This window comes from Panicum virgatum, chromosome 6N, assembly GCF_016808335.1.
Source record: "Panicum virgatum strain AP13 chromosome 6N, P.virgatum_v5, whole genome shotgun sequence".
In the NCBI taxonomy this organism is placed as follows: Eukaryota; Viridiplantae; Streptophyta; class Magnoliopsida; order Poales; family Poaceae; genus Panicum; species Panicum virgatum.
Window position 1 is genome coordinate 1,207,156 of NC_053150.1, and position 26,722 is coordinate 1,233,877.

At 43.4% G+C, this 26,722-nt stretch overlaps 3 protein-coding genes and 1 long non-coding RNA gene across 7 annotated transcripts; 1 reads left to right on the forward strand and 3 right to left on the reverse strand.

Moving 5' to 3' along the window:
• Nucleotides 1-3,520: 3,520 nt before the first annotated feature.
• LOC120680298 (glycolipid transfer protein 2-like) lies at nucleotides 3,521-5,880 on the reverse strand. 3 transcript variants are annotated; one of them, XM_039961911.1, is made up of 7 exons: nucleotides 5,602-5,880; nucleotides 5,392-5,498; nucleotides 4,723-4,778; nucleotides 4,440-4,570; nucleotides 4,207-4,342; nucleotides 3,889-4,032; nucleotides 3,525-3,789 (listed from the first exon to the last, which is right to left on the reverse strand). In XM_039961911.1, exons 1-7 carry the CDS (start codon nucleotides 5,673-5,675, stop codon nucleotides 3,754-3,756), a joined length of 684 nt encoding a protein of 227 aa, XP_039817845.1. In that variant the 5' UTR covers nucleotides 5,676-5,880; the 3' UTR covers nucleotides 3,525-3,753. The 3 variants fall into 3 exon arrangements, 2 of the variants coding, with proteins under 2 accessions (XP_039817844.1, XP_039817845.1); XR_005677575.1 differs by having other exon boundaries at nucleotides 3,521-3,789; nucleotides 3,889-4,039; nucleotides 5,392-5,877; XM_039961910.1 differs by having other exon boundaries at nucleotides 3,524-3,789; nucleotides 5,392-5,875.
• Nucleotides 5,881-7,897: 2,017 nt separating this feature from the next.
• Nucleotides 7,898-9,998, forward strand: LOC120679698. The gene is made up of 4 exons (XM_039961355.1): nucleotides 7,898-7,915; nucleotides 8,019-8,417; nucleotides 9,667-9,718; nucleotides 9,808-9,998. The coding sequence occupies exons 1-4, from the start codon at nucleotides 7,898-7,900 to the stop codon at nucleotides 9,885-9,887; spliced, it is 549 nt and encodes a 182-aa protein (XP_039817289.1). The 3' UTR covers nucleotides 9,888-9,998.
• Nucleotides 9,999-10,323: 325 nt separating this feature from the next.
• LOC120680120 lies at nucleotides 10,324-14,182 on the reverse strand. Of its 2 annotated transcripts, XR_005677479.1 has the most exons (4): nucleotides 14,085-14,182; nucleotides 13,269-13,993; nucleotides 13,073-13,164; nucleotides 10,324-10,859 (listed from the first exon to the last, which is right to left on the reverse strand). It is a non-coding gene; the product is annotated as an uncharacterized LOC120680120 (long non-coding RNA). The 2 variants fall into 2 exon arrangements; XR_005677478.1 differs by lacking the exon at nucleotides 14,085-14,182 and having other exon boundaries at nucleotides 13,269-14,061.
• An 8,517-nt stretch (nucleotides 14,183-22,699) lies between these two features.
• Nucleotides 22,700-24,951, reverse strand: LOC120679699 (zinc finger BED domain-containing protein RICESLEEPER 2-like). Its single transcript, XM_039961356.1, has 3 exons — nucleotides 24,671-24,951; nucleotides 22,965-24,188; nucleotides 22,700-22,853 (listed from the first exon to the last, which is right to left on the reverse strand). The coding sequence occupies exons 1-3, from the start codon at nucleotides 24,949-24,951 to the stop codon at nucleotides 22,700-22,702; spliced, it is 1,659 nt and encodes a 552-aa protein (XP_039817290.1).
• Nucleotides 24,952-26,722: the final 1,771 nt, after the last annotated feature.

A 26,722-nucleotide genomic window follows, 5' to 3' on the forward strand; every position in this document is an offset into this window, starting at 1 on the left:
TTCATTCATTTAGTATAGTTTGCGGGGATTTGAAGTTAAACAAAAAAACGTACATACAAAAGTATACAAATACAATGTAAAAGTAGTACAAAAGAGGGTTGGAGGGTTCATTTAGACTAAAATATGTTATACAAATATTTATTTAGTATACTTTGCGGGCATTTGAATTTAAACCAAAAAAGAAAAAAAAATTGAATTTGATCGGTTACCAGTTAAACCGGCCGGTTCCCAAATGCGCCGGACGATTTGAATTTGCACTGGGATTTGACCGGTTTCTACCGGTTTCCAGTGAAACCGGTCTGGTTTACCGGAACCGGAGTGCTCCGGTTTGGGGTGTCTGGTTGCGGAAAAAAACCCTGCTGGTGGTAGGGTAGACCACTCAGGTGCAAAAACCATTCAGAGACTTCTTTCTCATCAGCCTTCAGCAATCACCACAGTGTGTGCTGTGTGCATACAAAACCAATCAGAGACTTCTTTCTGATGTAGTGGTGGACTGTATTTTACTACTACTTGCTTGTAGATGATACTCATAGTAGCTGCACATATGGGGATTCATCCTTTACCAGTTGCTAGTTAGTGTAAACTTGGCCAAAATCTTCTGCTAAGCTCTGCATTTTACTGGCCCAGTTTCAACTCTGAAGCCTAACGGTCTTCTTCCTTTTTTGGAGCAAAAAAAAAGCCTAACAGTCAGTCAGAGAGCTCTGCTATTTTCCTTTAAAGAAAAGCTCAGCCCAGGCCTCAACTTCAACTCTGTGACGGCCCGCAAGGCCCACCACTACTACCACCACCACCTGTGGATCCCAAGAAGATAGTATAAACCGGCCCAAAAAGTAATGATCTCAACTTTTTTGCTTGTGGTCTTATGAACTAGATCCTAGGGTTTTTTTTAAATAATGGAGGATTTGCCTAAATAATTTTCAAATTTTGGCAATGCATTGCTAAGGAACATTAACAACGGAGGACGGATGGGGAGTGACGTCTCAACTCAAGTTGCACTATCTTTTGCCCATCTTTTCCCATGCACATAAGATGGATAAGAGTAGTAGCTAAGAACTAAGACGCGCGTGTATATTTTTAAAATTCCAGTTCATAAGATAAAAATGTCATGCAGCTTTGTGCTGACCAGCGAGCAAGACAAATTAAACGCTAAAAATAAGCAAACCAATCCAAAACTTGGGGTTTTATATAGCATATTGCTGTTTGGCAAAAGTGCAAGTGGGTGAAGGAGGTGGTGGTCATCCATGGGATTAGGTGCAACTCATGCTTTTCTTCAGTAGTTCAGCTTTGTATCTTGCATCCAGAAAGAGCAAAGTACAAAAGGTACTGGCGGTTGTTGGTGTAAGCATGAATCGAGAGGGCTCACTTCAGGTAGATGCCATTCTTTTTCTTTTATTGTTTTAGGGGTTCGTTTGTATCTTCTGCTTCAACTTTTACGTAAAAAAAATGGCCAACTTGGTCCAAATAGAAATTTCATAGAAACTCAAAAGACTTGCTTATACATCCCTTGTGAACCTACATGGACTATATTAGTCTACTTGTTGTTGCCCATAAATAGTGAAATGAGCCTCATTTATTTTAGGTTATCATTTCTCGTTCTATCACGTCATCTAAATTAATAACATATTAATACTTACTAGATTATCCTTAATAATGGATGGTTATGTATCTTCTCTATCTTACTATTATTAATTGGAGGCTCCTTTCAAGCCTCCACATGAAGCCACCTATGATCCTAGGTGGACACTCTACAAAAATAGAGAAATTCTAGAAATTCTCACAAAAATCAGAAACATCCGCCCATCAATCCGACAACTCTAATTATAATAGCCATTAGATCTGTTATCTTACCTAACAATTACCCACCTCTGCCATTATGAATTAGACTAAAGCAACCCCCTAAACATGTATCTAAACATCCGCCCATCAATCCGACAACTCTAATTATAATAGCCATTAGATCTGTTATCTTACCTAACAATTACCCACCTCTGCCATTATGAATTAGACTAAAGCAACCCCCTAAACATGTATCTAAATTACCTACCTTTGACATTATAAAAAACTAAAGTAAACCCCTAATCTTCGTGTAAATTACCCTCCTTTGCCATTATAAAAAATAATGCAAATAATCTCCTAATTTGTTTATAAATTATCCAATTATATTAATCTGCCCGGATATCCTGCAGAAGTAATTTTCTCAAGCACTCTATTGACGTGGACGTAGTGCGAGAAATATTCTCATACGTACGCTCTGATGTGGCGAAATACCCAAATGGCGTTTGCTTGCCAACATTAGCCAGCAGCGTCCTTGAACTTGGGCCTTTTTTCAATGATTTCTTTTGCCGTTGGAATTTAGACCAATAATCTTTAACAATCAGAGTGATATTTGTGAGTGACGCATCGACCGCTAGGCTGGGCTTTATTAAAGTGCACCAATATAAAATTCTAATTACTATTCTTATCATTATTAATATATTATTTATGTTATTATTTATATAAAATACTACCCACCATATGTGTTACCATATGTTCATGTATGATGAAAAAGATAAGAATACTAATTCACAAACAAATGGTTCAATTAAATATATATCAAACATACATGCATGGAGGTGTGATGCAAAAAAAAATCTATTGCAACTAGATAATGATAAATATGTATTTAGAGCATATGTTAGAATATTTAATAGATGAAATAGGAAAAGATAAATAATTATAATTATTAGCTATAAGCTCTATTTTTACTAGGCAATTATACCTGTGCGTTACTCTGGATAAACCTGCGATAAGTATCAGATATATATAGTTGTCCGTGTGTTAATTTGTAGAAATCTACATGATCAAATCATGGACGGAGTGGGTTGGTCCTACTCGCATACGAGATGGACTAAGACCTTCCTATTAATAACACGATACGAACCAAACCAAAAATTGAGGTGGAAACTTTACTCGTTTTAGAAATAGGTATAAATATAGGCAAATTTGACTATGCATTGCTACAGACAAAGTTGGTATAAGTATCGGATACATACAGTTGCCCGTACATTATTTTATATAGGGATATATATGATCGAGTCGTAGATGGAGAGCTATGGTCCGACTCACATACAGGTGTCAACGACATAAGACGGATCAAATTAAAAATTTAGATAGAAACTTTTATTCGCTTTAAAAATCATTATAGATTCATTCTAATTATTAACCCATGCGGGAGCACGGGTTGATAGGCTAGTATATATAATATTAAATGGTAGTATTGTGTACCGTGAACATCATAATTTATATAAAGAAAAATATCAAGGATAAGCAGTGAACATATGGGCCGAGTCCACATTTTCACCCTAGATTCTAAAACCGGCCGTTTGGGCTCTTTTGACTCGTGATACCGACACAAGACCTCCCTGGCTGGTTTCTCTTAGTTGTTTTCCTCTTTTTCTTTCATATTTATTTTGAATTTTAAATAAATATTTAAAAAATCATAGTAAATCATAAAAAATTATAAAATAAAAATCTAATTTTGTTGGACTCCAAATGAGTAGATCTATGCATTGAATATATGAACGCGAGCCTGATCATGGTCATGTATATCTACTAAAACTACAAATGTAGGAGTACACTCAACGCGTTTTGCACATTCAAATTATCACTTGTAATGTACAAGAGAACACCACAATATAAGGCCTTTCACTATTACAAGCACGACGTACGCAAGGTTAGGTATGCAGCTATGTACATCAGCAGAATCCTTGTGTCCTAAGAGGATTTCAGCTTGTCCATGTTGTGCTTAGCCTGCAAACCACAGAGACTGCATGTATGAGCAAGAAATTCAGATCTTTCATTGCAACTTTAGCCTTAGTAATAAACAGATGTGAAGTTCGAGACACTGACCGAAATTGCATCGATCTCATCTAACAGCGGCTTGACGGCATGGGTCAACATCTTCGCATCTTCTGCAAGATCCTCAAAATCTTGACAGTTACCCATCAGCAGCGCTATGAGAACTTGTCTTTCTGGGATGAGCTTCATTGCTACCTGACAACTATGCTCAACAGATTAGGTCAGTGGGCAAAATCAAACCAATAAGAAATTGCAGAGTTAGTTCTGCAACCATGACTGCAAATAAGAAGTTATCTGTGAACAATCAGTTTTCAGAAATTTGATTATAACCGCATGGAATGCGCAATAAATGTTCAGGTACGGTGATACCTTGTAAGCAGCTGATGAGATCCAACCATGCCATGGTTTTAGAGTTTTTGCATAGGCTTCTTCCACAATCTCTTCCAGGCTCGACTCTGGGGCTGTCAGCAGCCTTTCCAGTAGATATTTTGAGAAGCTTATCGACCTGGGTGGACAGTTTACCGTGACATTTCAGGAAGAAGGTTAGCACCAGAATGGACATGGTACACATGAATGCCAGACAAAACCAGAACTCATTGTACCTTGACAGCCAGATGATAGCTCGGGTGCAGCTTTTGGTCTTCTTTGCTGTCCCTTGCTCCACTTCCTCTGTAACAATCGCCGTCAAGCTGGCATATTTGGAAGAGTCTCTCTCATGCAGATCTTGTAATCTCTATAGGAGGGGAGAACAGAGAAGCATTATTGGTCATTGATCTGAACAAATGAAATGAATCAATGACAGCTGCAGAGCAGCTTGGGAGTAAGTTAGTAAATGGAGTGGCATGTTCAGAGCCGAAGGGCATCTGGCATGCAGAAATCAGTTACCTGAACGTTTTGCTGAATGTCTTGCCTCAGGACTAGTAACGTTGGTCCAATCTCATCTTCACCAAGAGAAGGTAGCGTTTGTCAGTTTAACCTGATTTTTCAGATTTATAAAGTAGAGAGTAACACATGAAAGAAATATTTGTCTGTAAAACTGATTTCAAAACTTTCTCCCTTCCCCGTTTTACATGGGTAATTCAATGTTCAATTTGATGGCATCATGACAGAGAAAGATCAGAGGTCTGGAGCCACTTATTTAGTTGAATCCATTCCTTCTAAGAATCAAACACGGCATGAATGGTTTATTGGTTTATGCAAGATTTTCAAACACGGCATGAATGGTTTATTGGTTTATGCAAGATTTTCAAATCCCAAACATGAACATGGTGACCGTGACACAATGAAGCGTGCTCACAGCACCTATATAATCACAGCAATTCCTGGAGAAGGGAACCTACCTCACTCTATTGAATAGCCCCACCCAAGAACATTTGTATAAATAAAATAAAACAGTGATTATTACTGATAACAACATCAGATTTACTGAAATAAACCAGCTGAAAATCAATTGAATCCCAACTGGGAATGAAAAATCTTTCAGTAAATAAATTGCAAATGAAATAGCATATGTCTCCCCTCCAAAAAGAGAGAGAGCATATGTCAGTTACCAACCAAGGACATGGATAAGCTGCTTGGAGACAGAGAGGAGGTCCATGGTGGAAGACCTTGGCTGCTCCTGCACTTTCACCTGCACCTGCTCCTCCTCCCCATCTCCTGGACTGCATAAACAGAGCTCCTCCATGGTCAGCCTCAGCCCAGACTTGGCCTTCTCCATCTCCTTTCTTTTTCTCTCCATGTACCCCTACTGCTATCCTATCTTACCTGAACCTCCATGGCTCAACTAATCCACTACTTATACCCACACAGATGACAGATGCAAGCTCATTTGATGACATTTTCTTGGGGCAAATGATGGGGTCAACGTCTAGTTTCTGTCCTTTTTCTTGAAAAGAAAAACAGTGGCGCCTTGGTGGTGTTCATCGCATCCCTCTATGTGAAGTCAGAACAGCGAATGGTTGAGAGTAAAAAAATGGGTGGTGGCTCCTGTCCTTACTCGGCTTGGAGATGAATTTAATTGGTCGATGCAGGTGGCCGGGATGGACTTGTTTATTAACACTTGACGCATTGCCGTGTACTTATTATAGGAATCTCTTTCTTTTTATACTATGTTTGATTGTTTGTGAAAACGTTTGCCAATGTACACCCAAACCTTTCTTTAAAAAACAAATGTACACCCAAATTCCACCAGCCTGTGAAAATGCAGATTCTTTTAAGGGAAAGTGGTACATTAATTCTTGGACTTTTCTACATGACAATTAAACTGTGTTTGTTTAGAATGACAGTGGGCGTAAAAAAGTCCAAAGATCATTAGTAAAAAAAATGGAGCAACAGAGGTTTTGATCGAGGTAGAGGATGAACTAGCTACTTGGTCTCTCTTCGTCCGTACAATTTAATACCCCTCATGCGGATAATGATGTATGCTTGGTCACTGATGAACACTGCCCTTGTCTTTTCTAACATCCTTTATTCCTGCCCAGATAACCCACACACAGCCAGATCCATGCGTGCACACTCACAGAAACGGATTCCTTGATGAGCTGAGCTTAGCCGCTGATCGTGATGCGTGCGTCCATGGAACTTTTGTGAACCAATGGTGGTCGATTGTTTCTCACAGCCCTAGAATAGAAACTGTGCATCACATCACATGACTTCATCAGTTTTACATGTGGCCTATAAGAGCATGGCTGCTTCTTGAGAGAGGTTGACTTGGATGATAGATGTCATTATTTATATATGGGACACTATTGTGATAAGATCAGAGGAAAAAAATTGAAGATGATGTTTTTCTTCCATTATTTGCAGTTTTCAATGTTAGTACATGGACCAATAACTGGTGTGTTCCATTATTCCGCACTAGTTGACTGATGCGAACTGATCATGTATCAGTTGGTTTGGTCCCTTGTGGTGGAACCTACCCATCCGGGTTCAAGTCCTCGACTTGGCACGGGTGCTCGCACTTTCCTAGATTTATTCCAGAATTTTCCGGCGTTATGCGTTAAGTGGTAAGCGATGTTCCCGTCGACAACGAGGCGCCAATGGTGACTTCGGGAATCTCCAGATCTGCCGGTCCAGTCCTTTGGAGGTGCTCATAGGGGTAGGGTTTGCGTACGTGTGTTCAAAGGGGTGAGTGTGCGTGCGTGTTGTGAGCGTCTGCATTGTACTGTACTAAAAAAAGCAAGAGTTGACTGATTTTCTTTTGATAAGTCTTGTTTGCTGACTTTTGGTGGCACGCAGAGGCAGGCTTCTGGTATGGTAGCTAGCTAGAGTGCGTCCGGTACACATCGTTCAATCGCATACCGACAGCTAGGTAGCTAGAAACGTGTTATTATGTAGTAGTACGTCGTTGGATTATATTGGTGCTAAGCAATAAAACAAAGGAATCAATAAATAATACTAACTAACTAGAGGCAGGTACCATCACTTCACTGCACGCACTTGTAATTAACCATGCAAAGACTGGTAGCTAGGCGGTAGAGATTACTGATCTAAGTCCTATTTGAATCTTTATCACTCGAGCTAATTTGAGGGCTGAAGTTTAATCCTTCATTTAGCTCTCTAAACTTTAGCCGTGGATCTATAGGCTAAATTGTCTGCAATGCATATCCTCTAGTCATTGGCTGGATGGATCTCGTGAGAGCTAGAGTGGGGGGGGGGGGGGGGGGGGGGGTTGAGGGGAGTAACTTTTGGTGGAGCTCACGTCAAATTAGCCCAAATAACCACCTCTAGGAGGGGCTAATGATTTAGGGAGAGGGTAATTCATTTTAGCCCTAAATTAGCCCACCAGTTTGGCTCCTTGAAGTTATTTTAGAGCTAAAAGTAAGGAGCTAATTTTTAGCCTCAATGATCCAAACAGATCTCTAGATATGGTTGCATGCTACATGTACCAGCTTCTAGGCCCGCTAATGGGGATGCACCCGCCCCTTCCCCGCCCCTACCCGCAGCAGTTTATTTATTTTTTGTCAACCCGCCCCCACCCATCTATTTAATTAATCAACCCACCCCAACCTGCCCCACCAATGGTGGGTTATGCATAGCCCTGCTAGTGGGGCGGGGTTAGATGGGGATTTTGGGGCGGGTTTTTGAATGGGGATCTATTTGTGTGGGTAGTAACGGGTTTAGAGGCCAACGGGTTGGGGCGGGGTGGGCTGCATTCGCGGGTTGGGGCGGGGTGGGGGTAGAAACAGATCGCCTGCTCCCGCAAGAAGCCAAGAAGGCGACACCGCCGCTTCCTCCGCTGGCCTGACGCAGCCGCCGCCGACGGCTTCAAGGCCCGCTTCCAGGCCAACTCGGGGATCCCCTCCTCCGACGTCCACGAATCGAGGTACTCCTCTTCCACCTCACATCTCCATCTCCTCCGCATCACCCCTTCCTCTTCCTCAACGGCTCACTCGCTCCCTTCCTCTTCTTGCAAGTTGCCAAGATCTGTGGGGAGGTGCTATAGGCCTTCCTTCACGGACCTCCATACTGAGCGCCGACGCCAAGCTGCCGCCGACCCAGGCCTCCACACTCGTGCTGCCGCCGACGCCAAGCTGCCGCCAAGATCCAGGTCGCTAGGAACCCAACCAATACAGTCTTCGGTGAGTGTCGTCCCAGATCTGTCCCTTCCTTGTACTACTCGTGCTGCTACCTGCAGTTCTGCTATTGTTTTGATGATTAGATCCGTGGATCTGTGAATCTGCTATTGTTTTGTTGCTGCTACCTTCCCAGAACTTGTTGATCCATACTTGTTTTGTTCTGTTGGACTATTGCTGCTGAATTCCGTTTTCAGTTTACGTAATGGATTAATGGGTTAGTAACAAAGCTCTGGTTTTATTGGAACCAGTCACGAAGATGGAAGCACTCTCTGGTGGGATGTACGAAAGCCTGGGTCGCCTATATCTTCAGTGAAGTATCATTCAGAATCAGGTCTCATTTTGACCGCTCGCAGTGTTAGATCCTAACTGTTTAACTTCGATTTTCCAATAATAGTAGCTGGAAAAGGCATGATCTAATAAGGTGCTGGTGTGCAGCTTTATCCCTTGCTATCGATGGGTCTTGCAATGGTGGAATCTCAGGAGGCGCTGATGATAAAGTAGTCATTTTCATGCTTGATCATCCAAATGTTTGCCCTTGAATATTCCCTTTCCTTGCTACTTGTAAATCTTTATCCTTGTCATGGAAATCACATGCTGTGGCCTGTGGGTAATGATCTTCGCTTCGTACTTATTTTAGTAAGGATTGACACCATGAATTGTATTACTGAACTTTGATAAGAGTTGAAACTTTTTAGTCTTGAATGTTGAAAAGAATTGTTGTTGGGACGTTACTTTCTGCAACAATGCTTATGCTGTTTGATAAGCTCCATTAGACCTGAGCTGTGCTGACAATATGTTTCCTCTTCCCAGACCATTGGTTTCTTTCAGAAGAAGTACAACATTGGGTCATTTGAGCTGCTTCAACCGAAGTATGCAATGAATACCCCGGCCAGTAGCCCACATGTAGTAAAATTTTGTTGCCAATGACATAACTGATTCTGTCATGGAACCATCACAACTCACAAGAGTGTTTCTTTTGGGTCCCCGATATTGCTTAACATTCTTCCTAAGGATTGCTTATCTCTTGATTGTTCTAATATATGGCTTTTACTCAGTTTTGCTGCGTTTTTAACGCCAACTGATGAAATAAGTTTGAGCGGTTACCTTGTTGTTGCAGCTGATACATGCTGTTGTCCATGATGCTTTCTGTTGTTCAAATCATTATCCAGTTCTTCCAGAAGCTTGGAAAGTGTTGTTCTGTTAACCAGTATTGCTTTCTGATCTAACAGCTCACAATATTATCGTTTTGTAGTTTATGCGCATGATTTTCAGCAAGCTCAGAAATGCTACAATGACTGCTCAGAGTAAGCTTTGTGCCTTTGTCCATTTGTTGCAGTTGCTATCACTGACAAAATTTTATATAATAATATTTGTGCCATCTGTGATATTGCAGGGTTCAAGCCTTCCTCAATTGCCATCAGAACTAGGTGGTGGTGTCTTCTGTCTTGTGGTGAACCCTTGGTTTTTGAGTAGGCGTTCAAGTGGTGTCTACTTGATCTCTGTAGATATATACCTGCTTCTGCTTGTATGGCTGACAACTAGTTGCTGCTTGCAAAAAAATCCCACTACTAGTTGCTGCTTGTATGTGCCGAATGAGCCACTGATGCATGCATTTTCTTCTTTCTGTAACACTACTGCAAACTGTGCCGAAGGAGTAAGAATGTTTAATTAGCAACTGATGGCTTCATGTTTTAGTAGAATGCTGCTCTAGTGCTTCCTATCGTGCGCAGCAATAACCCATGCATAACCCACCATTGGTGGGGTGGGTTGGGGCGGGTTGGTTAATTAAATATTTGGGTTGGGGCGGGTTGGCAAAAATTAATTGAACTGCTGCAGGTAGGGGTGGGGAAGGGGCGGGTATATCCCCATTAGCAGGCCTAGTTATGCATGGGTTGCTGCGCACGATAGGAAGCCAAAGAGTTGATTGCATTAGTGTTACAGAAAGAAGAAAAAAATTTACATGCGCACGATAGGAAGGCACGGTCTCTCAACCATGCATGGTCCTTTCCAGGTCTATTTCCTTGGAAGATAAAATAAAGACGCATATATCATACACCAGTCAAGAACAGAAGCATAAATTTTACATAATAGTCATCAGCTCCATGGCTTCAGCTCCTGCTATTGATTTAGCTCCTGCTCAAACAACCACTTCTGAATTCTGACTTGTGAGAGCTGAAGCAGTGAAGATCACAGGCTTCTGAGTTCAGGTAGGCTGTATGGACAACCACTTCTGATTTAGAAACCAAAGGCAGCATTCTTTTTGAAACAAAACCAAAGGCAACATGCCACTCCGGCTTTTTCCACATTAGATCTGAAGCAACTAATCTATTAATAAATACTGGAATCCATCCACATGATGCTGGCTGCAATGAGTCCCCAGCAACAAACAGCATCGGCACAGCCTGCTAGGATCACTGTACTTTCCAGCCCATTGCCACGAGAGTCCTGCACATTTTTACCATACACCAGTCAAGAACAGAAGCTAATGAAAGTAACAAAGATCAGAATTACAGCAGAATTACAAGGTGCAAGAATTATCAAGGTCATTACCACCTATAATGAAAGTAACAAAGCATTCAAAGTTGAAAGCCTGGCCAAAGTGCTGGGAGGCATCATCAGAACCTACTGCTGAAAGCATTGGCTTGTATTTATTTTTAGATAATATGAGGTGTGTGGTCTACCCTATGCATACTTGCTTGTTCTGTATTTTCAATTACATGCTAGTTTAAATGATGTTGCTTTTGTAGGCCAAATAAAGATCTGGATCGACTAGATCAAGTGAAACAAAAGGTTTCTACATCACATGCTGGTCAAGATTGTCGTTAATATTGCAAAAGATTCAAAGATGACTAGTTAAATTTTACATCTATTTGGCAATGTTAACTGAAAAGAACTAAATAGCAGGGATAAGAAGTTTGACCGTGCAAAGGATAAGCTTCTCAGAATTTCCTTACTCACTTCATTGGTGGGATATGTGTACAACCAATCTTTGCAACAGACCAAAGCTTGAAGAGTTTCTGGTTTCATTGAGCTTCGATTGTCACTAAGAATCCGACCACTCAAACTGAATGCAGATTCAGACGAAACAGTGCTGAGTGGAATTGCTAAAAAATCATGTGCCATTGCTGACAACACAGGATACTTGTTGGAGTTTGTTTTCCACCAAGTCAGAATTTCAAATCTTTCATCTGGCCTCACTGGTGGCTCTTCTAGATATGCATCAAGTTCTGATTTTTCAATCCTAGTCCCTCTCCTCCAATTCCTGTATTCAGCAAATTCTTGTTCCAGTCTTCTTTTTCCAAGCACTAGCACTGGAGAACGGTTCACCATACTTATGGACTGTGCAGTTTGTGACACCACATTTGTTTCATTTCTTCTTATAACATCTTCATACTTCCTAAAATACTTGTGAAGCCACTCTTTAACCATATTTGTGCTAATTTCAATGTCAATCAAGTTGATGCACACCTTCTCATAGAAGAAGTCAAGGAGGTTAAGTTTCTTTCTTGGATCAAGTATGCTGCAAATAGGAAGGAGCATATTGTAATTTCCATTCCAATACTTATCAAATTTCTTATCCATTGCATTTGCCAAATCAGTGATAACTTGATCCTAACTTTTGGTTTGATGTCCAAAGATCCGAAGTGAAGCATATGCGAGAGCTAAGACTCTGAAGTTCACTTCATAATTATATCTTTGCTCTCTCAAACTTAGCAACACAATCATTACGAATCGTTTGTCTCCCTATGCCGCTAAAAGTGGGTTGCAGTGACTCCATCCAAGGCTCAAAACCTTCATCATCAAACTTGTTGAATGCTACATCAGCTCTAATTCATGATTTTTAGCTGCCTGGTTAATTAAGTCCAATCTATCATAATATACAGCAAGGAATGCAATAGTTTTTCAGTTGAAGCAAAATAAAGGAAACTGATTCTACTACCAGCAGGTCTCAAATCACAATCATATTAAAACATCGGCACTAAGATTAATTGTAATCACTAAGAGTAAATGCACCCTATAATCGGAAGGGAAAAAACCATGTCAACATAGTGAGGCAACAAGACCTGAATTCAAAAGTTGTGGTTCACTGTGCAAATGCATGCACACAGATTTTCTTTAAATAAACACTAGATTTCGAAGTCAAGATGACATTTATATTTTATAACAGAAGTGAGAAGCAGATTAAATGGAGTTGCTACAGTCATGCCGAATGCGAGGCAGGACTCAGAAGCATGGCCTGCTCGGGATCTGGCTGGCCTGTGGTCAATAAGGCCAAGCCTTAGTGGCTTAGTCAAGACTGCAGATGGTCCAACCTGTCCCTGTCAGCTAATGGCAAACCGTCCATTATACATCCATCCCTCCCTCAATTCTTCCCTCTCCTGGGATCACTAGATGCTAAGTCATTAACGAATATTTTGATTATTATCACCAGAATAGCAATCAGACTTATTATGACATTTACATAAACTTGGCAGAGAATAACTAATAATGCATTGACAAAGATAAACTTGGGAACCCACAAGAAATATAAGGTACAATCAGACTTGTAGTAAATAAGTACGAAGCGAAGATCATTACCCACATACCACAGCATGTGATTTGCATGACAAGGATAAAGATTTACAAGTAGCAAGGAAAGGGAATATTCAAGGGCAAACCTTTGGATGATCAAGCATGAAAATGACTACTTTATCATCAGTGCCTCCTGAGATTCCACCATTGCAAGACCCATCGATAGCAAGGGATAAAGCTGCACACTAGCACCTTATTAGATCATGCCTTTTCCAGCTACTATTATTGGAAAATCGAAGTTAAACAACTAGGATCTAACACTGCGAGCGGTCATAATGAGACCTGATTCTGAATGATACTTCACTGAAGATATAGGTGACCCAGGCTTTCGTACATCCCACCAGAGAGTGCTTCCATCTTCGTGACTGGTTCCAATAAAACCAGAGCTTTGTTACTAACCCATTAATCCATTACGGTATATAATATACTAATACTGACAAACAATACCCCGTTATGCATTTCAGAAGACAAAAGCAGTGGTCTATTTTCGCAAAAGACATGCTCAAATGCACCATATTGACACTGAAGAGTTTAATCGCATGATGAAAACGTCGACACTAATCAGAACACTTCCACCGATGACATCTCAGTTATATTTCGCAGCTGATATGTCCTTTTTACAGGATTTGTGAATGAAATAATTCTGACCTCTTGCCCCCACTTTTAAGTTGGATCTTAATACTAGTGAATCACCTCGAAGCTGAGACCTACTTTGCATGTGCTAATCAGCAATCACGGATTCACGGTTCACCTATATTATTTCTCGGCATACAGCAAAAGGTAGGGAACGGAGGGTCGGGGTAAGGGAAGGCTAGGGAGAGGATCTAATACGGGAGGCGGAGGTGAGGGAGGAGTGGAGGAGGGAAACGACGGTGTTGACGAAGAGCGGATCGCGGGAGACCGGGGCGCGGACCGCCGCGTTGGCAGCCTGGAAGAAGGCGAAGCCGGCGGCCACAGATCCGGCGATCCCACCGTGCCTACAGCACCTCCCCCATAAATCTTGGCATCTTGCAAGAAGAGGAAGGGAGCCAATGAGCCATCGAGGAAGAGGAAGGGGTGATGCGCAGGAGATGGAGATGCAAGGTGGAAGAGGAGTACCTCGATCTGTGGACGTCGGAGGAGGGGAGGTGCGACGGCGACGGTGGCCGCCAGCGGCGACGGCGGTGCCGCCTTCTTGGCTTCTTGCGGGAGCAGGCGATATGATCCGTTTCTACCCCCACCACGCCCCAATCCGCGGATGCAGCCCACCCGCCCCCAACTCATTGGCCTCTAAACCCGTTACTACACACAAACAGATCCTCATTCGAAAACCCGCCCCAAAATCCCCATCTGACCCCGCCCCACTAGCAGTGCTACCAGCTTCAACTCCATTCATTATCGATCAGATGATGACCACATGTGGTGCTGGTGCCGTTGCATGCATCCTCCCCTAGTAAGCTAGGTGGCTTATTAATTAGTGGTGGCGTTGACACCTGCACGACTCCGATCCACTGCACCTTGTCTTCCGGTCCAGTACCTGACAATGACGCTTAACTCCCGCCGGTTTTTTCTTAGCTTTTCCAACAATAAATATATATGTATACAAATTAAAATTGATTCGGCCAGTCTCGGTGAGGTAAGTTACTAAGATTATGTGCCGAAAGAGTGTCATAGTGATAACACTTTTCTCTCATTCCATAAAACTTTCTATTCTCTCTTCTCATAAATAATTTTATCCGACAAATTTGCTGATGTGACATAATATTTTAATGCTCCAACTTTCCTGCGATACTTTGATTGAAATTAGCCTGTTTATACTGCGTGCACACATTGCACATAGCACATGACCATAGTAAATGTGCACTACGGTAGTCAGCTATAGTATTTATCATAACCGGTACGGTTTAACCATTAGCTGCCATGATAGTTACAGCTCCCTACTGTTAAACTATAGCACTAGTATTTATCACAACCGGCCGGTAACCGTCACCTCGTTGTGAATCACTGCTGATCAAACTAATTCGGAGAAGCATTCCTACTACTAATAAGGATATTGGAATAGAGCTACGGAAGCTTTAATTTTACTTGGTACATATGTCCCGTTGCAACATGGCTCCAAATTACTTTAAAAGTACTACCTAGCAGCTCTTAGGTTAATCTTATTGAGCGTGTTTGGATCTAAGGGCTAAAGGTATTTTTAAGCTAAAATGTCTCAAAATAGCCTAAAATCTCCAAACATGAGGGTTAGTTTTTTGCTATTTGCAAATAGCCTACCTCAAAAAACTATCTCACCCAAAGAATGAATATTTGAGCTATTTCAGATGGAACCCACCATAGCAAGAGAGGTAATAAAACTTTAATGATTGGAAGAAGTGTTTTAAATGTTAAATAGCTCTTGGATCCAAACATGCCAAGAGCTATTTTATTGGAGGGCTATTTGCTTCAACTAATTAGCTCAGTCCAAATAGCTCTAGCTCTTGGATTCAAATATGGCCATTGTACGGTATCGCACGCGCGTATTTAATAAGTAAATAAATATTTTTTGTTGATGTGGCAGGCAAAAAGGAATATAGATCCCTTCATCGGACTAATAAAAACGCATTAGTCCTGAGTCTAACGCGGATATATGGTAGGGAACTTTTAGTCCGTTCGGCTGCACTAGTGCTGCGCTTACATACATCTTTGCAAAGTTAAATAAACACGAGTCCTCGTTGTAATCGTTGGCGCCCTAATTAACACTGTTCCATTCATTCATTTGATCGGTGGTTTGTTGCTGCCTGTCCATCCTTTCCCCCTTGCAGGTGACACGAACAAGCTAGCAATTCCATCTGATCCCTGCCACGTCACTGCCCCCTCCGGCAACCAGCGCCGGTGACACCCCCACTAGACCACACGCTGCCACGTGGGCCTGTGCGCGCCCGGCCCCGCCAGGCAGCCTCTCTCCCGTCGCTCGCGCGTCCGTGCACGCCGAAAGCGCGGCCGGTGTGCGTCCAGGCTAGCACTAGAGGGCCGGTGTGCGTCCAGGCCAGGTATGGCGGGGCAAAATACCCAAAACCCGAAGCCCGAATCCGAAAAACCCGAACCCTAATTCGGGTTCTAACCCACAGTACCCGAAATTATTACAGGTAGTTCGGGTATTATGCTACGGTACCCAAATTACCCGAACTACCCGAAATCAGCTCAGCCCATAGATGTGTTTACTCATTGTATGAAATCAGCCCCAGCCCAGCCCATGAATACTCTTAACCCTAACCCCACCCCGGCACCCCCAGTCGGCCAGTCAGTCCCCCACCGCCCCACGCCCCCACCCCAGTCACGCCGCCACAAGCCACAGCGCCCCTCGCGAGTCGCCCGTCCCGTCCGCCCCTCGCGCGCCGACCGCCGTCAGCCCGTCACCGGCTCACGCCGCCCGTCTGCAGGGTGCAGGCCCCCTCCCGGCCTCCCCCCAAGGCGCCGCAGCGAGGCGCCGAGGAGGCCCCTTCTCCCCGTCCCCGACCTCGAGTCCTCCGTCCTCGACTGTAGTGTGCAGACCAGCGGCGCTTCTGAGTTCTGACCCCGGCGCTTGATTCTAGGTCCTCTCAAGGTTGCTGGTTGATTTTTGATGCTACTGGGGAAAAGTGTACTTGCTGGTTGATGCTTGATGCTAGGTCCTCTCGAGGGAATCGACGATGCTGGGATCTGATGGAGGATTCAATGGGTTTGTTATTTCTTTCCCTTTTTTTCCTTTCATCTGCTTCTTTCTTTTCCGTTTCAGCTAGCAGGCAATCTTGACGTGGATGCAAAGATAGGAGCAGGCAATAGATTTTAGGAGAAGCTATTGAGTTTACTTTGCTGTTCTACCCTAATTTATCTTCTCAGAATTTCCTTGCTCGCTGATTTTTTATTGGGTATTTCGGGTAAACCCGAACTCGAACCCGAATTTTCGGGTACCCGAAATGTCGAGTATTGATTTTTCAGAGTAAACTTCAGGTAGCATTTTTGAAAACCCGAATTTCAAAAAACCCGAAATACCCGACCCGAATTTTTCGGGTAACCCGAACGTCCACCCATAAGGCCAGGCAGCCTCTCTCCCGTACGTTGCTATTGATTGAACTAGGTGACTCCCGCGTTGCTGCGGGATTTAAGAAAGCTTTTCAATAAATTATAATAAAAAAGATAATAATTATTTAAATAAAATGCTATGTATAAGTGAGAGCTCTCTTACAGGTTTATAAAAAATATAATAGTAAATCTCCAGATAAGGAAAAAAATATATAATAGTAAATCTCCAAATCAGTCATGTATTTTAAGGTATCAGGAATTTGACATCATGGTGCTCCTTATCATTTGTCAATGTGTTGAGTTGTGAATCACAAAACCACTCCCTCTGTTATAAATTATAATTCATAACTTTATCCAAAGTCAAATTGTTATAGCTTTGATCAAGTTTCTAGAAAAATAATATAACATTTATAGTACCAAATAAGTGCGTTATTATCAAGACATACTTCATGGCTGAACAAATGATACCAATAGGTGCGGGATTTCTTTAACAAATTTTTAAGGTGAAATTTGAAAGTAGAAACATTAAGTGATTGCATGACAACATTCACAGAAAATCGGCGAAAAACATAGTGGGTTTTAATTGCATGTGATAGTGCATTGCTGAGGTAGACAGCTTGCATGTTGAGAGAAATCTCTAGTGGAGACCAACTATATAAGTTTTATAGATGAGCGACAGAATCAAAAGATGTTTATACTTATGAATTCATCTTTTCTCAAGGACTATGTTCCTCATAGAGGGGAATGGTAACCTGTTTGTTAGTACATACTTATCTTTCTAGCTAATTTTCTAAAAAAACTTTTACAAAAGAATCTTGGCAGTTGATCTGTCTTAAAATATAACACTACCGGAAAACACCTATTCGTCGTGTGCCAGAATTTTTGCCGTATGCATTTTATCGGGCACACGACAAAGAAAGGATTTGCCGTGTGTCTGCAAGAAAACACACGGCAAACAACAAACACATGGCAACCATGCTCTTCGCCGTGTGCCAAGCACTAGTACACGGCGAACGTGGCATTTCGCTGTGTGTCAACCCGCAGGCACACGACGAACATGGATCACGTGGCTCGCACGCGGATTCTGCCGTCAGGGGCCTCACGGCCGTCATTGTTTGCCGTGTGCCAGAGTCAGGCACACAACGAACTCAAATCTTCGCCGTGTGCCACATGGCTGGCACACGGTGAACATGGTTCTCCTGTCTCGCGCCGTCAGGGCCGTTTTTATTTGCCGTGTGTCCAGGGTGGCACACGGCAAACATGGACCTTTGCCGTGTGCCAGGCCCTAGGCACACGACAAAGATTATGTTTGTCGTGTGCCTCGGTCCAGCACACGGCGAACATGAAAAAAAAATTCATGTTTTTGCTTCCAAATTTTTTCTGCACTCTTTATATTTCGCTTGGTACTCTAGGTTTGAATATGATATTTTTATAGACATATTAGTTGTATTTAACTAATTTATTTCTTTTCAATGTTTTTTCTGTATAAATCAAATATAATTCCAAAGGGCATAAAATAATAGGAAATTTTTTGTAAGAAATGATATTCATAATATTGACTGTAGTGTTAGAGTTTAAATAGTAGTTGAAACAAAATTTCAAAGATTGTGGAAATGAAACCTTATGACGATCGTGGTGGCAAATTGTGTTTAAATTATGTAAAATTAGAACAACGTCAAAAAATTATGATATTTGCCGCAGCTTCATCCTATCATACGTGGAATGTATGATAAAAATTTGAGCACGATGTGAACATTTTGTCACGATGATGCTTACAAATTAAGAGTTTGCCGGGAAAGTTTCAGAGAGAAGAAGAGAATGAGGTTAGATTTGTACATGTCATGATAGAAAAAATTGAGTTTGACTTTGAAACTTTTTCTATAGACAATATGCGATAATGATTGCTTCATGTTGAATTTTTCATATTTTTCTGGGTCTATTTGGTATTTTTAATGTATTAATTGCAAGTAAACTATTATAATTGACATAAGTAAAATGTGATTAATAATGACATGAAACAATAGAATGGAATTAGTAAAAAAATTAATCATGTTATTGAGGCTATATAAAAAATTTTAGTATTTAGATTTAATGATTTTTTGGAAAGTACATTTGATTACATGAGATAATGCAAATTTAATTCGCCGTGTGTCTGAACTAAGACACACGGCGAAGTCAAGTCTTCGCCGTGTGCCACAGATCAGGCACACGGCGAACGCGGCGTCAGGACTTAACCGCATCACCGCACGGCCGCCGCCAACCCGTGCGTCACACACGCCTCCCCCGCCCCTAACCCCGCCGCCTAGGTCAAGAGCCGCCCCCGCCGCCGCCGCATTCCCCCTCGGCGTGCCTCCCGCTCCGCTCCCTCCTCCTCGGTGCGCCTCCCACTCCGCTCCCTCCCCCTCGACGCGCCTCCCGCAGTCCACCGCCCCCTCCTCCTCGGCGCGCCGAGGCCGGCCGCGGGGCGGGATCGGGCTGGCCCGGTGGCGCCAATAGATGCTCCAAGTATATATACATGAAGCCAATACAAAGCAAAGTTTCAAAAAATTGATTAATAGAGGCGGTCAAATGTAACGTGACCGCCTTTGTTAATCGTCATATTTCCAGAGGCGGTCACGTTATAAAGGACCGCCTCAGTTAAAAAGCCCAGCCCATCTCGGCCCAATAGATGCTCCAAGTATATATACATGAAGCTAACCCTAACCCACAACTCCTCCCTCACTACTCCCCATCGTGCGCCGCCTCCCTGAGCACTCTCTCTCTCTCTACAGCAGTACAGCCCCTCCCTCTCCTCTCCTCTCCGCCCCTCACTCTCCACTTCTCCCCTTGCGCCGACAATGGCAGGCGGCGGCGCGCGGCCGGGACGGCCGGGATCCGGCGGGGGCACCCACCCCCTCTCTCCCCGCGTGATCTTCCTCAGCAACATGCCAAGCGCCGCGGAGGCCGAGCCTCGGAGCACCGGCGGGGCGGCGGGCCAGGCCGGCGGCGGGCGGCGCGTGGAGGGCGGAGGCTGGCGGCGGTGGCGCGCGCAGGCCTCGGCCGGCGACGGGCGGCGCGCCGATCCACCCCATCCCCGCGTCTTCCTGGTAGATCCGCGACCGGCAAGGCCTCGGAGCGACAGCGGCGCGTGGAGGGCCAGGCCGGCGGCGGACGGCGTGCGGAGGGCTTGGCTGGTGGTGGGCGGCGCGCAGATCTGCGATGGGCTCGCGGGGCCCGTGATGGGCTCGGCAGGCCTGTGGCGGGTTTTTTTTATTTGATTAACTGAGGCGTGCACAAAAAACACCTCTGAAAATGTTGTATTTACACTGACTAAAGTTCTGAGGCGTTTTAAAAAAATGCCTCCGAAAATCAAAAATGCACGCATCTGAAAATAAAAAAATGTAGTAGTAATGGTGTGCAGGACAACATTGAAAAGAAGTTTGCTTTGAGGGGGAGTGTTGAAAGAAGGCAAGGCAACATTCTAGAGTGTTCTACACTATGAAAGAACAAGATTTACTATGGAGTAGTCTAGATTTGGTAATAAAATAAATAGATAATGTTGTAATATCTAGAAAATCTCTAGAATGGGGGACACTTGTCACAACCTCATGGTCCCCCCTTGCCCTATAAATAGAGACCTCCTCACTTGCCATGCCATCCATCCATGAGCATGGTAGATGAGTGGTGCTAGCAAGTAGTGAGAAGGGTGAGTGCTAGGTTAGCCACAAAGAGAGGGTGTGTTGTGTACTCTTGTGTAATACTATTGTGTTGTAATAAAGCAAGTGTTTTGTAAGTGTTAGTCTACTAGTTTCTAAGTACTTAGTGTATAAGTTGTGTAATACATCTGATTCAACAAGGGGGTCAGGGTTCTGAAAAATCAAATGGAGAGCAGTTCATAGAGTTCCTGAAGTTAAAGACCCATGGATTACCTTGTAAATTCGAAAGTAAATCCTACCTGAGCTTCTTGTAAAAGAGTAAACATAGTCTTTAGCAGAGTTGCTGTCAGCACCAGGTTTACTAAATATCTGCAAGGGAGAATGAGATAAGCTATGCATGTTATATGGTTGCTGAGCATTTCACATTTAATTTTTTCCTTTTTTACCTCAAATAGTAGCATCTTTGTACCTTCCCAGTTCTCATTGTTACCAAACCCTTCAGAGAAATTAATAAAGGATTCCTTATCTCAATTACCTCTGGGACAGCTTCGAGGCCTATACATTTTCCAAGATAAATTAGCAAGATATGTGGAGGAGCAAGAAGAGAGATATAACTAACAATAAAATAAATAGTGACTTCTATACCAGTAACAGCAAGCAGCTCAAATTTAAGGATCCAGATCTTGTTTGGCTGGCAGCATCTTGGAGCGAAAGGTTTAAAGGAGATTAATGCAAAAGGTTTAAAGGAGTAAACCTAAATATAGAATGAGAGTTTTGACTAACCTCCATATAGAGCCTAGTGCTAGAGGTACCATCTTGGAGAATGTCCTCCCTTTTGTTAGTGTGTCTTTAACTCTGTCTTGTTTGATGTAACCAAAGCTGCTAAGCAAGCCAGCTGTCTTTTGTGCCTATAGATTGTTGGAGGCTTATTATAGTGAACAAACATAAAATGTGAATGCATACAGTGAAGTGAATAGTAATAAAATCAACCTGTCACTCAGTTTGTTGCTGTGGCCGAGAGACATCACAGGCTCAACACTTTCCTTCTTCCTTTTCGACTCATTCACCTCCAAATCCTCGTCAGGGTTTCTGCTGGAGTCATCTATAGAGCGAAGTGTACGCGAGCGACATTTACATGCAGCCTTATTTGCAACAGCCCCATCCTCCCCCTTTTTCCATGATCTACTCCAACCGGGTACGAACAGAAAGGAACATTGTTTTGTTAACACCAACAAATTAGACAATGACACTGCAGATCTAGGAATGAATATACGAGGCACTGAGGCAGTGGCAAGTCAGCACATGAATTCTGACTGCTTCACAAACTAGTGATAAAGAACCTAGCAAGGTCAAGCAAACATCTCTCAATAATCTATCATGCCTCTCACCTCTGGCTTGAGAACATCTACACAAACCCCTGATAAACTGTCACCCGCACTCCATTGCAACCAAACATCCACTTTGTACAGAATCACCAGGTCATGACGTACATTAGCATAAGTGTAACTACTATAGTTGGCCAAACGGGCCGGCACGGCACTACACGGCACGGCCCGGGCCAGGCACAGCACGACCAGGCACGGCACTAAGTGGCACAGCAGACACGTCGTGCCGTGCCCAGTAGTGCCGCCGTGCCGTAGTCCAGGCACTAGCACGACACGGTGTCGTGCCAAGGAGCACGGTAGTGCCAGTGCCGGCACTAGCACTATAGTGCCAAACTGCCAAAGCACCTCTTTCAACTCAGAATTTCAAGCACTTCCAAGTTTCAAACATTGAAACAAGTAACAGATAAGAAATTGAACTGCGAAGATCAAATTCAGACAAACTCACAAACCAAAACTCAGACAGTCAGACATAACAAAAGATCAATTTTATTAGGAGCTTGTGCAATGGCTGCCTCATTAAAAACCTCTCTAGGTAAAACTCACCCTTGTGAGAAACCCTAGAGAGGGAAAAAGAGTACAGCCAAGCTCCAATTAAGTAGTTTATTACATCACAGTTCAATACTTAAAGTTCTAGAGTCCAAGTCCTAAATATTACAGTCCATTACATAAATGATCATGAATCAAGATAAAGTTCTTCAAAAGCTTCCTCAAGCTCCTTGTCCTCTACATTCTGTTGCAGTCTTGCTTCTGCAGCCTCCCATTCTTTGATGCAGGTCAGCATCTCCACCACTTCAGGCTTCAGACTCCTTCGCCGCTCCTCGATAATCCTGCCAGTCATAGTAAAAGTGGATTATGAAGATATGGTAAACACATGAACAGTTTAGATATCTTTAGCCATGATTGACAGTACTGGATATGTAAGCTTGAGTTGATGCCACCAGTCCAAGATGTTAAAGTCATCAGTTAGGTGGTTGATAGTGTCACAGTCCAAGTAGGACACTAGTTCAGAAGCATTAGAAGCTGATGACCTTACTGCATGCAGCAGAGAAGTTGCAGATGTATCTCTAGACATGTTAGGATTACCAGGCAAGATACCACCCAAAATAGGACCGCCACCATCATCATCATATATTTCATCCCCAGCAGATCTTGAATTACCAGACAGGACAGGAGGGTCAGTCCTCCTCAACCTAACAACACCATATTTCTCATCATATTTATTGTAAACATCAGCAAGTCCAGCTCTAGTGCCAACCAAATAAGCAGAATAATCAGTACTGGTGAGACCACCTAACCTTCTAAGCACCCTTGTAAAACCTTTCATTTTAGCTCTGGGGTCCAAGATGAATGCAAAACAGTAAAGTAAAGATATGTCCCTCCAATACTTATTATATTTGTCTATCATAGGTTGCACCACAGATCTGATGTGCACATCATTAGCATAGTTTTTTAGGTGCAGAGAAATCTTAACAAGATAATGAATCATAAGTGGAGATATAGGATAGTACACACCAGACAATGTGACAGTAGCATCATAAAACAACTCAAGAAATAATAGCACTTTTTGTGCCATCATCCAATGGTCCTCAGTTAACAGCAAAGACTCACCTTCATCCCTAGGATACTGAGCTTGGATGAAAGTAGAGAAAGGGGACTTATGAGGAAATAGATGTTTAAGCATTAGGTAGGTAGAATTCCACCTAACCTCCATGTCCAGTTGAAACTTTCTAGGCCTAACACTAGTTGCAATGCAGTAGCTTTTATATACAGCAATCCTCTGATTAGATGAACTTAAGAATGATATTGCAGTTCTAAATGTTTCTATCAAAGGCTTAAGAGTAGTTAGTGCCTCCTTGACAATCAGATTCAGAATATGACATGCACAACGGTGATGCAAGAACTTAGAATTGACTGCACTAGATGATGCGTTGTTGAAACTAGATGATGCATACTCTGATTCATCAAATACTTCAAGACCGAGGTATTTTGACAGAATAGGTTTCAGTTTATGTATGGCTGATGCATTAGACGATGCATTGTCTAAAGTAACAGCAAACACCTTTTCAGACAAACCATAACCAACAAGAACAGATGCTACACGGTCAGCAATATTTTGTCCATTGTGGGACACATCAATAAGAACCAGACCTAGCACATCTTCTCTAGTTGCCAGTCAGAGTTTATGTAGTGAGCAACAACACTAATGTAATCCTCTTTGGCATTACCAGACCAAATGTCAGAGGTTAGACACACACAATTAACAGAAGTACTAAAAGTCTCAACAAGTTTAGCCTTGCAATCAGTGAAGTACTTCAGTATGTCTCTAGAGGTGGTTTGCCTAGACACTTTAGCATATTTAGGATTGTGAGCATTTTTAATGTACTCGTCAAAAGCCTCATATTCACCAAGAGAGATAGGAACATCAAGTCTAGCAATCAATCGAACAAGGTCAGTACGAGCGTGCATAGGACAATAGTCCCAAGTACGCATACTACCATCAGCATTAAAAAAGATTTGAGACCGAGACATGCGAGTCTTTTCACGCTTCTTAACGCAAACTAAAAGGTGCCGGGATAGGTGACCAGTGCCACCACTAGAGAAACCAGAGTAGACCTTAGAGCAGTGAAGGCACCAAGCTCCATACTTGACCATCTTACCATTGATTTCCTTAAATAGTTTCTCATAGTCAGCCCAGACAGCAGAGGTAGAGGGGCGTGGGTGCTTGGCGCTGTTACCATCTGCTGCAGATGGTTCCTCTTCCTCAACGAGTTCACCGTCGATGGGAATAACATCATTAGATGTTGCGCCAAATAGGGCCTCATGGTCCTCGTCCATGTTGTCCTCATCGTCATCTCTGGCCAAGCCGCACAACTGCCACTCCTCGTTCATGCCCACCTCCACCGTCTCTTCGTCAGATCCGGCCATCCTCACTCGCCAATGACCTAGTTCCTAAACATCTACAATGCAACACAAAAAATAACAGGGGTTAGGGTTAAATCTTGGAGAAGAAACGATACTGGATGACTGGATCAAGGGTTAGGGTTTGGGACCTACCTTTGTAGCCGGAGCACCAGGTGCACCGGCGACATGGATGAAGCACGGATCCGGCCCTCCGCCTCCGGCCCTAGTTCCTCAACGGATCTCTTCTACATCTACAGAAGAAGTGAGACAGTGAGAGTCTGAGAGAGACAGAGAGAGCGAACAAGAGGGAGAGGATTTGTTTCACTTACGCTAGATCCGGATCCGGAGCACCAGAGTCTGGTGGCGGCGATGGCGACGGAGATGACAAGGAGGACGACAAGGAGATGACGACGCTACATCATCTGTGCGAGATCGAGATGATGGGTCTCAATGGTCGTGCCTCTGCTAGTGCCGGCACCAGGCCCCGGCCTCTCACCGGAGCTCGGGAAGACGAGAGGAGAGAGAGATCGAGGAGAGGCTGAGAGGCGAGAGGGTGAGACACGAGAGGAGAGTCTGGAGAAAACGAGAAGAGAGGTGAGGTGAGCGGCTTCCGGGGATGTAGGGTCGAGATGGCGGACTAGAGGGGGGTGAATAGTCCTTTCTAAAACTAATTGCCCCGGCTAACCGAAACTTATGCGGAATTGAAACTATTCGCTTAGCCAAGCCTTCACCCTCTAACTATGACTCTAAGGCACCTCCAAAAAGATCCTACACAAAGCAAATGGAGTGCCAAGCTAGCAAGAGCTCTCCTAACAATTCTAATGTCAAGTCACACAAGCCTAAGCACTAGTATTTCACAAACCGGGGGAGCTCCTACACAATTCTAATGAGCAAAAGCACAAAACCAAACCTAAGCTCACTAGATGCTCAAGGATAAGGATACACAATCCAAATCCAAGAGCTCAACTTGCTTAGCTACACAATCTAAGCAAGAGCAACTAATTAAGCTACACAAGCTAACTAGTTACACTAGAGAGCAACTACACAAGCACAAGATATAGATGAATGTAAATACAAGGCTTGTGATTTGGAGAATGCAAACCACCGAGAAGAGTAGACAAAATTGACACGGTGATTTTTATCCCGAGGTTCACTTGGTTGCCACCAAACTAATCCCCGTTGAGACAAGCTCCAAGGTTGCCGCCGATCCTCTTGCTAGTGGCGACTCTCAAGTCACACTCTCCCACGTGGAGTGCTCACACCGAGCTCTAGCACATGATCCGGCCAAACCACTTGTTGCTCTTCACGTCTCGCTCAACTAGAGTTGCTCTTCGCGGCTCCCGCGGGGTGAGCACAATACCCCTCACAATCTCTTCTCCGGAGCACCGCACAATCTTCTTGCGGGCTTCAACGGAGCCTCTTGCCACCAAGCCGTCTAGGAGGTGGCAACCTCCAAGAGTAACAAGCACACCGGCTTGCAACACGATCACCTAGTGCCACTCAATGCAATCTCTCAAAGCAATCGCACTAGAATCGCTCTCTCACTCGATCGGATGGTTACTATCAAGTTAGAGTGAGTAGAGGGCTCTCAAGCACTCTCACACATGGACACCAAGTCCCCAAGGTGGTCAGCCACCTCAAATGGACGGCCACACCCTCTATTTATAGAGGGAGGCCCCAAACTAGCCGTTACACTCAAATCCCGTGAAAACAGAGTTTTCGCGGACTGTCCGCCTCACAGAGACCGGACCGTCCGCCATTCAAAACCAACGGCTAGAACTGCAATGATTATGTG

What these genes read in the sequence shown, in the direction of transcription:
- LOC120680298 (XM_039961910.1), bottom strand. Translation starts at nt 5,575, where the DNA reads ATGGAGAGAAAAAGAAAGGAGATGGAGAAGGCCAAGTCTGGGCTGAGG. An exon ending in TCTCATCAGCTGCTTACAAG is followed by an intron (nt 4,033 to 4,206) that starts GTATCACCGTAC and finishes CATAGTTGTCAG; the next exon opens with GTAGCAATGAAGCTCATCCC. An exon ending in ATGAGATCGATGCAATTTCG is followed by an intron (nt 3,790 to 3,888) that starts GTCAGTGTCTCG and finishes TGTGGTTTGCAG; the next exon opens with GCTAAGCACAACATGGACAA.
- LOC120679698 (XM_039961355.1), top strand. An exon ending in CCCAACCAATACAGTCTTCG is followed by an intron (nt 8,418 to 9,666) that starts GTGAGTGTCGTC and finishes ATCGTTTTGTAG; the next exon opens with TTTATGCGCATGATTTTCAG. An exon ending in TGCTACAATGACTGCTCAGA is followed by an intron (nt 9,719 to 9,807) that starts GTAAGCTTTGTG and finishes GTGATATTGCAG; the next exon opens with GGTTCAAGCCTTCCTCAATT.
- LOC120679699 (XM_039961356.1), bottom strand. Translation starts at nt 24,951, where the DNA reads ATGGCCGGATCTGACGAAGAGACGGTGGAGGTGGGCATGAACGAGGAG. An exon ending in ATCAATGGTAAGATGGTCAA is followed by an intron (nt 24,189 to 24,670) that starts GTATGGAGCTTG and finishes ACTGGCAACTAG; the next exon opens with AGAAGATGTGCTAGGTCTGG. An exon ending in GACTTTAACATCTTGGACTG is followed by an intron (nt 22,854 to 22,964) that starts GTGGCATCAACT and finishes TATGACTGGCAG; the next exon opens with GATTATCGAGGAGCGGCGAA.